Source organism: Macrobrachium nipponense, chromosome 1, assembly GCF_015104395.2.
Source record: "Macrobrachium nipponense isolate FS-2020 chromosome 1, ASM1510439v2, whole genome shotgun sequence".
Taxonomy (NCBI): domain Eukaryota; kingdom Metazoa; phylum Arthropoda; class Malacostraca; order Decapoda; family Palaemonidae; genus Macrobrachium; species Macrobrachium nipponense.
In genome coordinates this window covers 51,260,477-51,272,826 of record NC_087200.1, presented here as the reverse complement: position 1 = coordinate 51,272,826, position 12,350 = coordinate 51,260,477, and the positions used below count along the sequence as shown (strand labels likewise).

Genomic DNA, 12,350 nt, shown 5'->3' with positions numbered 1-12,350 from the left:
TTTGGTTCGTATTCTGCTACATTTTAAACCCTATGGGACGAATTTCTCTTTCCCTATAGAGATTTGCACAGACCACAATCCTCTAGTGATCATCGAGCGGATAAAAGGATCCAACCAGAGGATTTTAAGGTGGGCTCTGCAGATGCAGGAATTCTCTCTGGTAATCAAACTTATCAAGGGATCTGAGAACCGTATTCCTGATGCCCTTTCTCGTATGTAATCTTAGTTTATGCCCCTCCCTCGCCCTTCTCGTGTCTTCATTGGGTTTGTATGAAAATATATTGCATAGTAAAATATGATGGCAAGTATGAGTGTGGGTATGAGTGAGTCCTTAGCTTAGATATTAGTTTAGATTTAGGTTTGGTTAAGTGCATTGTTTTAGTATGCTTAGCCTCAGTAAGGTCTATCAGTTTTTTTTTTTTTTTTTTTTTTTTTTTGGTTGACACACTCATTCGAGTTTTGGTTTAGCCTTGTTTAAGGTGTACTTTTGACTGGTTTGGTAAGTTTTCTTTGTGAAGCCATGCTTCTTTTGTCATGTGTATTGTAATATCTACCACAACCTTTATTTTTCAGGGTTGTTCAAATATTTATCTTGCTCTGGTTTTGTATCTCTGAAATATTATGTTAATTCATTTTCATTTCAGCATTCTTACTGTATTTGATTTTTAAAAAAGTATTCTACGTGAATAATTTTTTTTGTTTTGTTTTGGGGGAGGAAGATATTGGGTTAACGTAAAATTATTAATTTGTTAGTTTAAATCAGCCTTGTTTACTTTTAGGTTAACTTTTTGCTGAGTATGTTTACTCTTGTGTTACAGTAAGTTAAGTGGCTTCACGGTCGTTTATCAAGTGTTTTTGCGCCTTCTCCTCCTCCTTTGTGTATTAGAGAACTATCGTTTGTTTTTAACTATTGTTTTATTCTTTTGCTTTTAGTGTTTTATAAACACCAGGAAGGTGATGTGACGTGGTGGACCGGTCAATGGCAGTTCGGGTCTTGACAAGCTTTCACCAAAACTGTTTCCCATCGACTTGGGAATCTTTACTTTAGATATTTCCCTCACGGATTCTGGCAGACGCAAATATACATCTCTTGTGCGTGCATGTCCTTGAATCACGGCTTTTTCTGTGCAGGTGTTATTGTCACCTGCGACCTTCACGCTGCTGTCGGGAGTTTCGCAGAGGCTGTCATCTGCGACCACTGATTCTGCCCCTTTTTCCCGTTGGAGGATTTTGACGGGAAAACCAGTGTCGTCGCTGTATCCCAGCACTGGATTTTGGATTTACTTGCCATGTCATCCTCGTCCAGCTGTTATATATGGGAGTGAGAGCAACTTGGCTCGTTAGGTGACAAGCAGCGAGGCTGCCGTCAGGTAAGACATATTATCGTTCCTCTTGCATCAGGACAATGTATTGCCCTTTAGTACCTGGCGTATAGTACTAGCCCTTTTGATAGCAGATTGGTGGATTGATCCGGACCAAGGATTCGACCCCTTTTCTGGTACTTCAATGGAGGTGAATTTATGTTTTTGGTAATTTGGATTATTTGTTTATGTAGATATATATACATTTTTATATATATATATATACGATATATATATATATATATATAGATATATATATAAGATATATATATATATTCATATATTTATTTACATGTATATGTTGTACTATTTGATATTGTGAGTTGGTATTTAGTGGACTGAGTTCCACATTGCTTAGCTTTGTGTTGTAAGTAGGAAAATTAAGGTTTTCTTTGTTTTCATCTCATTCTTCTTCTACCTTATTATTATTAGGTTATTGTGGGATTTTGGCTAGCCTTATTTTGGATCCAATGTTATATATTAAGTATGTTTTCTCTCTTGGAATTTTCTCTGATTAGGGTTTAGTGTATTAGCTTCAGGGTATCTTGTGAGTTCCCGAGAACCATGTAGTTCGTTCTCTTAATTATTCATCTGTGAAATTAAGTGTATTTATCTCACAAGGTTGACTTAAGTCTTTTTCTAGTTAATAATAAATATTGTTAAGTTTTTTTGAGTTTCTGTTTCTGTTTTCATTAATACTGAGGTACATTTACTGACTGCAGTCCTAGTGAATATAAAGACCTAATAGAACCTGTATTGCAACCTGGGAGTTTGTAACATTTACCCATTAATTGCGAATCATGTAATGCATCTATCAAGGCAGCAAGAATCTCATGTATATTTATCACTGTATGTGCATTATGTCTCTTGTTATTGTTATTTGATTGACAATTAACAAACAAATTTCTCTCACTCAGTGTGCGGGTCGCAAGACCTGGGGTCAGGCACCACGTTCCTGTCCGCACGCTGCTATGCATACCCTTTGTCCAGATAATAAATCAGTTAGTACCCAGTTCTGTCTTCTTTGACCTCACAACTGGTGACCCGAGGAACGACGGTAAACACGGAGGTTTTGGTTTCACCATTAACGGACTCACTACGGCCAATTTACCTCTGAAAGCTCCTTCCTCGGAGAACACTGCCATTTACGATTCACATTGACCTTATTCAGAAGTCATTAATGGAACTACATGGCGTATAGTTTTGACTTGTGATGAACCCCAAACACCATTAACAAACGAAATACGGTGATTATTGTGTTTTGGTTAGTTAAAATGCCACACTGAGGTAAAAAGTTGTTCCGAGGACACACAGATCCTCTGCATCCCCCTCTCGCCTTCAAAGGCAGCAATAAATCATGCAATGAAACTGCCACCATTCTCATGGCAAAATACCGCATCCTGGTTCCTGCAGGCAGACATACATTTCCGTGTAGCTAAGATCACAGACGAGCAAACCAAAGTGGACATCACCATGACAACGCTGCCGGAGGGGGTCTTCAACAAAATCCCCCCATGGTTGGACTCGTAGCCAGGCAAAATGAAGTACAAAGACCTACAAAAGAAACTCATTGACACGTACTCCATGCCCATCCCAGAGAGAGCCCAACGTGCCATTGACCTGATGAACCAGCCCCCTGGGGGACACATCACCCAGGAGTGTCAGGGACGAACTACGAGGTCTCCTGATGCTGCCAGGCTTCTACTCAAAAGGACGAAGAGAGCTCAGCTTGTCACAGGAAATATTCCTGCGGTGCCTTCCGCAGGAGGTGAGTACACAAATCCTGGAAGCAAACATGCTCTCAATGGACAAATTGGTGAACCTCACACACAAACTGCATGAGGCCACCATGGCCTCCAAGGACGCCGCAACACCTGCAGCCTGCAGCCTGCAGCCTAGTAGCAAAAGAAGCCGAGATGGGGACACAAATGTGGTATCAGAAGCACATGATGTGAAAAATCCACCTTGGCCTTTGGTGTATTTCCATCGGAGATTCAGAAAAGATGCCAAAAAATTGCAGAGCCCTCTGTTTATTCACAAAAAACTTGGAAGGTGGCAACCCATAACAGCAGTGGCCGCAAACATTAGAGAATCCCAGCCAGTAGGATTCTTCATCCACAATACCATATCTGGACGATGGATGCTGACAGACACGAGAGCTATGCAGTCGGTATTTCCGCTGTTGGGGGAGGACTGCAACCTCATGTCTGGCACCCCAGCCACACTAGTGGCCACAAATGGAAGCCCCATCTGCTGCTACGGAACTCTGGCCTGCAGAATATCCATCCTGGACCATAAATATGAATGGCCCTTCATCATCGCAGATGTCAAGTTTCCCAAACTAGGTGCCGATTTCCTCACACAACACTGACTGCTGGTAGAAGTCTGCCGAAAACACCTGCTGGATACCGCAACCTGCTGTTCCCAACCACTCTCCACCAGACCGGGAATGCTCCATTTCATCGAACAAATACAGTGCCTTCCTGCACGAATTCCCAGATTTCTTCAAGCCAGAACTGTATCAGGTGCCAGGTACCCAGGCCAAACACGGCATCTAACACCACATTACCACCATAGGCCCTGCTGACACATGCTAAGTTCCGCCGCCTGCCGCCCTAGAAACTCTAGGATGCTAAACGAGCATTCGCCAAGATGGAAAGGATGGGTATCTGCAAAAAGGCATGAGTCCATGTGCATCCCTCCTCCACATGGTGAAAAAACCAGACAGTTCCTGGAGGCCCTGTGGGGACTATTGTCGGCTGAACCTAGTGACAACACCGAACCACTATTCCCTGCCAAACATGCAGGACCTAACAGGAGCCCTGCATGGGGGCTAAGATATTCACAAAAAATGGATTTGCTCAAGTCTTACTTTCAGGTACCAGTACATCCTAACAACATTCCAAAGACAGCCTTTCGGGACATATACCTTCTCCTACTCCACCTTCAGCCTCAGTAAGAGTTATGATCAGAGTTTTGAGGCAGTCCGTAATCAGAGCCTGTGATGGTCAGTAGTGTCGGCAGCAGTCTGTGAAGAGTATTGAAGCATTGGTGGTCAGTTAAATTGTGTTATTGATTTGTTGTTTAGTTTGTTATTAAATTTGATATTGTTTGCTTTAGAGTTGTTGTGCCTGTGTTGTTAGATTTGTTGTGCTTGTGAGTGTCTGTTGAGTTATATGTGAGTGGTTGTAGTTGTGAGTTGTTGAGGGTTGTGGTTGGTGAGCTGTTGTGATTTCTTGGTGTTGTTAGTGGGAGTATGTGTTGGGTTATATTTTCGTTTTTGTGTTGTTAGTGATTGTAGTCCTTGTTTGTTGTTATGTTGTTGACTTGTGGGGCTGTGGTCCCTGGTTATTGTGTTATTGTTGTGTTGTTGAGTTGTGGGGTTGTGGTCCTTGGTTGTCGTGTTGTTCTTGTGTTGTTGAGTTGCAGTTGTAGTCCTTGTTTGGTTGTTGTGTTGTTGAGTTGTGGGGTTGTGGTCCTTGGTTGCTTGTGTTGTTGAGTTGAGGGGCTGTGGTTCTTGCTTGTTGTTGTGTTGCTGTTGAGTTGCGTGGTTATAGTTCTTTGTTGTTGGTTGTGTGTGGGTTTGCGGCGGTTGTTGGTGTCTCAGCGACCTCCAGCGAACAGCACAGCTAGCCCTGAGTATCTGGAGATGGAGTGAGTACATGTGTTTGTGTTTTTTGTTCTGAGTGTAGGTGAATCAATTATCCTGCGTTTTTCTGTAGCGTAAAGAGGAAAGTGTGGCTGAGGGTGAGTTTGGCAGCCAGATTGGTTAAAGTTTATGTGGGGGGGGAGATTTTGGCCATACGTGTTTTGTTTTTTTTTGAGCTTGTTATCCCTGCCCACAATTAAAATTTTTTGGCTACATTTCAAGCGCCCGTGATGGACAGTATCTTGGGGAACCTACCTTTCTGCCGTCTGCTACGTGGACGACATCCTGATCTTCTCCAGGTCCCCGGAGGAGCACTAGGTCACATCAGGGCCGTGCTGAAACGCCTTCAGGAGAACGGTTTGATCATCAGAGAAGGTAGACTTCCTAGGACATGAGGTCTCTCCAAGGTGGATGCAGTAAAGGACTTTCCAACACCAAAATCAATCAAGTCCCTGCAGGAGTTCCTTGGCATGGTCAACTACTACCGACGATTCGTGCCTGACATCGCCCACCCTAAATCACGTATCCCCTAAACCAGTGCTGAAGGGAAAGCCAAAAGCACTGACTTGGGAAGTCCCGCAGCAAAAGCATTTGAACATATGAAGGCAGCCCTTGCCAAAGCCATCATCTTAACATATTGAGACCCCACTGCCCCCCTGAGACTTACCATCGACACCAGCAATGTTGCTTGTGGAGCCATGCTGGAGCAGATAGTAGATGGTTCCCCCCACTCACTTGCATTTTTTACCCGCAAGTTAAAGCTGCCGGAAACTTGCTGCAGTGCATTCAACAGAGAACTGCTGGCAATCTACCAAGCCGAGCGGCACTTCAAGTACCTCTTGGACGGCAGCCCATTCACCGTCCTAACAGATCACAAGCTGTTGGTACATGCATTCACAAAGGTAAGAGACGCATGCTGCTATCTCTGAATTCGGATGCACCATCAGCTACATCCCCAGCAAGAAGAGCCCGGTAGCCGACGCCTATCAAGGATTAGAATAAATTCAGTCCACCTGGGCATAGCCTACAAAGACCTGGCAAAGGAACAGGCCACAGACCCGGAAACGGCAGCTTACCGCACGGTACTTACAGCACTGAAGTGGGAAGACGTGCCAATAGGTGAATCCAGATCAACACTTCTCTACAACACCAGCACAGGCTGCCCCCAGCCCCTGATACCCACATCATGAAGAAAGCAGTCGCTCGACATCATCTACTGGCTGTCCCATCCATCAGGATGAACAACAACACGCCTGATGACAGAGAAATTCATGTGGTATGGGATCAGGAAGAACGTATGAGAATGGGTGAACAACTGCATACCGTACCAGAAAAATAAGATCACCCGGCACATGGAATCAGGCATCGGAGACTTCCCTCAACCACGATGGCATTTCGGGCACATCCAAGTAGACATCGTAGGACCTCTGCCATAACTTAGGGGGCGCCAGATACCTCCTGACAGTCATAGACCATTCCACAAGATGGACGGAAGCAACCCCAGTGGTAGAAGCATCAACAAGCGCCTGCCCGGAAGCTCTACTATCAAGTTGGATGAGCCGTTTCGGTGTGCCTGGATGATACAACTACAAACAGGGGCCCGGCATTCTTGCCAGAACTCGATGGCATACAACCCTGCGGCCAACAGTATGGTGGAAACTTGGAGGAATAATGGGAGGAGACGCCTTGCTGCGGGATAAGTGTAGCCACTCAGGTCGCTGGCCGCCATATTGGGACTGGCAACTGAATCCCTGGGTCGACCGTAGGTACGCGACCTTGCGGTGACTAAGGTGTCATACTTTTTATTTTTGATACGCTATGTTATTTTAATTCGTTCTTTTAGCTTTCTTGTGTGCGTACTCTTCTCCTTACGGTACACATAATTTCGTACTCCATTTTATCTGCAGACAGTTAACACGTTTACTGAACTATAATGCCTTGATGAAAATAATAAGTGAATTTGAGGGAAATGAAGCTACTTTTGAATTCATTATGGTATTCAACACCTTATTTGACATATCAAATTCTCGAAATCTAATACCAAAGGATTTAAAAGACCAATTCAGAAGAATAATGCAAGTGATATTAAAGATTTTCTAATAAAAGCAGAAACATATATCAGATCTTTGAGACTTCAGGATGTTAAGACATCTTAAAATAAGATCGAAAAACTGGTTTCATTGGGTTTCTCTACTGCATACGAAGTCTTCAGATTCTGTACGAAACCTGTATTGCATCAGATGGTGGACCTTTACAATTTTTGATGACCTACAAATTCAGTCAGGATCATATTGAACTATTCTTTGGTCAAGTAAGAAGTATGGGAGGCATAATGGTAATCCAACAGCGAGACAATTCTCTGCTGCTTACAAAAGGCTACTTGGACATAATGACTTAATGGATATTCATTCGTGGTAACTGCTTGCCTTTAGAGTCGGTGCCCATATTAACTGCTTCAAGCAGCATAAAAGACCAGGTTGCAGTAAGGAATATAAATGCTTGTTTCAAGACATCGAATTCTAGAAATTCAAGAAACATATTCAGATGACAAGGAAGATGATTATGATTATATTCCAAACCATTACCACTTGTCAAAATGTTCAAATAAAATAGTAGCTTATATTGCAGCCTTTGTTGTTTTTAAATTAAAATATGAGGGAAATGTTGTCCTGCAACATAACACTGGGGAGAGTTAACTTCCATAAATTAGTTAGTTCAGTATTGGCAGCTTACAGAGGCAAAACAATATTTTCAGAGTTCGATTAGCACATGTATGATACTCAAACCATTGGACAATCACTTGCACTTATTGATTAAAACAATAACTGAAAAATATTTGCAAGTGAGATATAATTATGCTGGTAAGTGGATTACTGCTAAACTTCAATCGCAGGTCGCAGAAAGAGTCGCCAGATATATACTAAGTTAATTCATTTTAGCGGTCAATAATTCCTAATAGTAGGCGATAGCAAACAGTAAGGACTAAGGAATTAGCAGACATAAAGAGAATAGCTTTAAATTTGTGCCAGTAATAGGTATGTATATAAGATTATGAAAAATTGTAATGTATATCTGAGTAATAAAGTAAGGTATTTTGTATGATGAAATAATTAACAATGTTCTTTAAAAGAATGATAAAATGTCTAAACACTTTTCGCCTCCACTTATGCCATGAAAAGACGCATTATGAAAATAAAAGACGGGAAAAGTAACTGAAGCGTTCCTATTAATCCTTATGGTGTGGTCTCTCTTTTGCCAGTCCTAGGCGTGGCTGCCACGCGGTAAACTGGCTTCACTTTACTGAACGGTCTGACCCATGCGGGGCGTCTCCTCCCATTATTCCTCCAAGGGTGAAAGGACCCACCGTTCATTAAAAGCAGCTTTGATGAGAATTGGAGGGTGCAACTGCCCTGGGTCCTGCTGGGTCTCTGCTCTGCACCAAGGGCAAACGGCATGGAAATCTCCAGCAGAAAAAGTCTGCAGTGAAGCATTGGCCATACCTGGAGAATTCTTCCCCACATAGCTGGGCAACCTGGATACACCCATTCCAAGAGTAAGAGAAATTGCTAAAAAGTTTGCGCCCCACTGAATGACTTTCACGGACAGGACCCATACCTTCAGCCCAGAAGGCCTGAAAACCTGTACACACGTCTTCATGAGGAACGACACCCACCGCCCACTGTTGACAGATCATACAGAGGACCATACCAAGTCATCAGTAGAGTCAAAACCAAGGCCTACCTCGTCAACATCCATGGGCTGGAAGACTGGATATCTATCAACAGGTTAAAGCCAGCCTTCCTAATGGACAGTGGAACCCAGGAAGAGATCGGCATCCCGAAACAAGGTCAAAGACATCCCAAGGACCGCACTAATGATGTCATCCAACTGGCCAAACGGTCCGGAAACGACTCAGCAGTCAAAACCGCTCCACAGCAAATATCAAGAACTCGGGGTCAGCCCCTGCTCCCAAGAAAATACCGTGATTTAACATTCAACAGATCATCCAATCATTAATTCATAATAATTGTCTTGGGGGTAAAGAGTACTTGTAAAGACATCTTCTTTACTCATTAATGACAATTGTAACGCATCTATCAATGCAGCAAGAATCTCATGTATATATTTGTATGTAGAATTTCTTGGCCTTTTTGCCAATATATATTTTATCACTGTTTGTTCATTATATTTCTTGTTATTGTTATTTGATTGACTGTTAACAAACACAAATTGTTCTCACTCAGCATGCAGGTCACAAGACCTGGGGTTGGGCACCACATTTCCGTCCTCACACTGCTATGTATACCCTTTGCCCAGGTAATAAATCAGTTAGTACCCACTTCTGTCTTCTTTGACCTCATAGCCTATTCTTTGCTATTTTTTGCATTCATGCAAGGTTTTTTCCTTTTCCTCTTTTGATTGGTTTCTCTGATTCACTTACGACTCTGGCTTAAGTTACAGCTAGGATTGGGACGGCTCTGATTTTGGCTCTTAATAGGCAGAGACACTGCATGAGGAGAAGGTCGACTGGATGGTTGGAAATTGAAGCTGGTTGCTGAAGGCGTGTTGGGCCACAATTTGTTACTGTCATTCTCACAAATTAGACTATGATGTTATCCATTACATAGTTTCGCACTTGCTGCAGCATTTGAAAGCTTTTAACAACTGAACGCAGAATGATCCCCATTGCAGAACGGACACGACATTATGCAGGTGTTAGTTTCTAATGCCTTTGACTGCAATGTCTGTGATAATTCTTCCCCTCTCAGCAAGGTATCATTGTCTATACCTCTGATTAGGAAGTCCAATGCTTCAAAAAATTCATTTAAATTATAGTCGCACTTTCTCAGGAAAGTGCACAACCACATGATATACCACATCCTGTGATAGTTTTTGATTTATCAAACTAAGTATCATTCCCTGATCTAACACGGATCTGCTTAGTCTCTTTATTTGCTCTATAAGCACAGTAAGCTCAAAATGGAAATTCTTCAATTCTACATAGTTACACTTAGGAACAAAAATATTGATTAACCACCAATGTAATATGACCAGTGTCTGATGCTGGTTTCCATAATACTTGTTTAACAAGTCGAGTGTCACACTGTATTGGCCATAGTTACTCTCAACGCTTGAACTACCTTGAGCAACTCCCCTACAAGAGATCCAAGAAGATACGTGAATTTGGTCACCTCATCCAGATTTGCAAATTCACTTTTTTCTCCTTTAAACACTGGAAATGGAAGCTCCTTTAAACAAGGTAGGCATGTTTTTTGGCTGTGCTGCACTAGCCAAGTCACCAATCCGGTTAATAAGAAGGGTGGTTGCCTGACCAGCATCGTCTAACATCTTTCTTATTCTACTTTCAAAGGCTGGTTCAAATTTGATCGCACTTGTCAAATACAACGATCTGCTGCTTTTTCATCAGTCTGTATCCTATCTAGCAAGTTTTGGTAGACATTAATGTTATGGGAGTCAAGGAGATTCCCTCAGGCATGAGCCAGAGTGTCGGTCAGTAGGGATTCAACTTGAGTCTCAATGGTGGCCGCCATTTTGTAGGTGGCAGGAGGTTGTGGTGGGGATAATTACGTTAATTCAAAGAAAAAGACAGGGCTTGAACTAAGAGCAAAGGGGTTGTGAAGGAAATGACGCTGCCTTTATCTTACTACAACTATTGAATTCTCTTAAAATAGCCTATCATTAATTCCCTTGACCAGTCTGGTGCGCCCGCTCGCCATCGATCAACTTCATCAGGTGGTTGAGGAACACGCCTCTCATGGTATCAAAATGTACTCTACTTCACACTCTGCCCATCCTATAACCCACCGGGTTCATAGGTAGATGTTGCACTCCATAGTGTTTTTGTCTGGTACAGTAGTATTGTCTAATTTGAGTGTTGAGGTCTTTTACCCTCGCGCTATATTCTGTGGGGCTGACACCGAAGCGATTAGCTTCAGGGTGTTCCCTAACTTCAGCATTGCAAAGAGCTACGATACTTGCAATTGCCCTCACTCGCTCAACAAAGGTTTTCAGCCTGTCCCAAACTTCCTTTCGTTACCCCCTAAATATATTATGGCCAGACTGTATTGCCTATTCCAAAAGGGTAGCCCACTGGAGGGTAGGCTTGAGATTAGCCCCGCCTATGATAGATCTCTATCTTCAGTTCGCCCCCTTGTTCTGTGGGTGTTAGGGCAACTGTGAATGCCCCAACAAAATGACATGAAAAATTATAATTCACCTGCTGTTGCTTGGGGTTTGGTTGCTTAGGCCTATCCAATTCAAAGGACCAGCAAAGATGTCACAAATTTTTTGGTGACTTCTGTTACCGGCCTCAACCCAGATATTGTTGGCGTGTAGGTCTACTTCGATATCACTATTTACTGAAATGACCAAAACGGCCAGAAAGACTGAGATGGCCAGAAAAATTATTGGGACAGCTAAAGGCTGCCTGTTAATCAATATGTCCCCGTGGTTCAGTCACATTCGAGTACTGTCTGAAATTTGCAGTATTACACTCCTGACCACAGGGATACTTTGGTAAACAAGGGCAACTTGACTTTCTTATTGTCGCAAAAAAGGTATGATCCCCTTTTTAATGACAAACCTTCCACAACATCAGGTTATTTAGCGAGAAGAAGAACGTCAATGGGTTGGTGATGTATCTACGTGAGTAACGAAAATAGACAATGCAACTAGGAGGTTGCGGTGAACCAAATTGATCAAAGGAGAAGAAGATGAATTAAACTAACAAAAGATTACCTTCCTTCTGTAAATAATGAATCAAAATTTATGCGATGTATTCAGTATAAGAAACAAAAGAATTGCTCGAGGCAAAAATGCCGAAATTATAGCGAATCCTTGAGAACGCCTTGAAATTGAATTGAATTATTGAAACTTCAATCGACCCTTGATTGCCATATAGTTTTATCATTTTCAACTCGTAATAATAACCTAGATGCACAATAAACGAGTCTGCGTTTTGGTGTCACCGAGTTATAAAATGGGCCAACATCGCCTCGGAGAGACATTCCTCCCCTTGGTAAGGTAAGGTGATTGCAACTTTCTCCTCTGATTGAGCCGGTTAATAGTTGTAAGATATGTGCTTGAATTAGATTTATTGTGGTGCATCTGTCTCATATTTGAATTGCCCAGGTCATTATCGCTTTAGATGTGGTAGTTATTATATTGGGGTCTTTTTGGGAAGGAATTAATCATAGTATTTTCTGTTTTTGTGAAAATTTCCCCCTTCTGGGACTTGGTTTTGCATCATCCAACCGCATGGCAGCTGAATCCTCGTTATAATAACTATTTAGTCATATATATTTCTATGGGACTTGTAA

At 42.3% G+C, this 12,350-nt stretch overlaps 1 protein-coding gene across 1 annotated transcript in view; it reads right to left on the bottom strand.

Annotated features, from left to right (window-relative positions):
• The window catches only part of LOC135218780 (uncharacterized), a 138,965-nt gene extending 136,459 nt beyond the window's left edge, over positions 1–2,506 (bottom strand). The window contains exon 1 of the mRNA XM_064255229.1: positions 2,396–2,506. Within this exon, the coding sequence (XP_064111299.1) occupies positions 2,396–2,506 (111 nt within the window). The remainder of the gene's footprint in view (positions 1–2,395) is intronic.
• Positions 2,507–12,350: the final 9,844 nt, after the last annotated feature.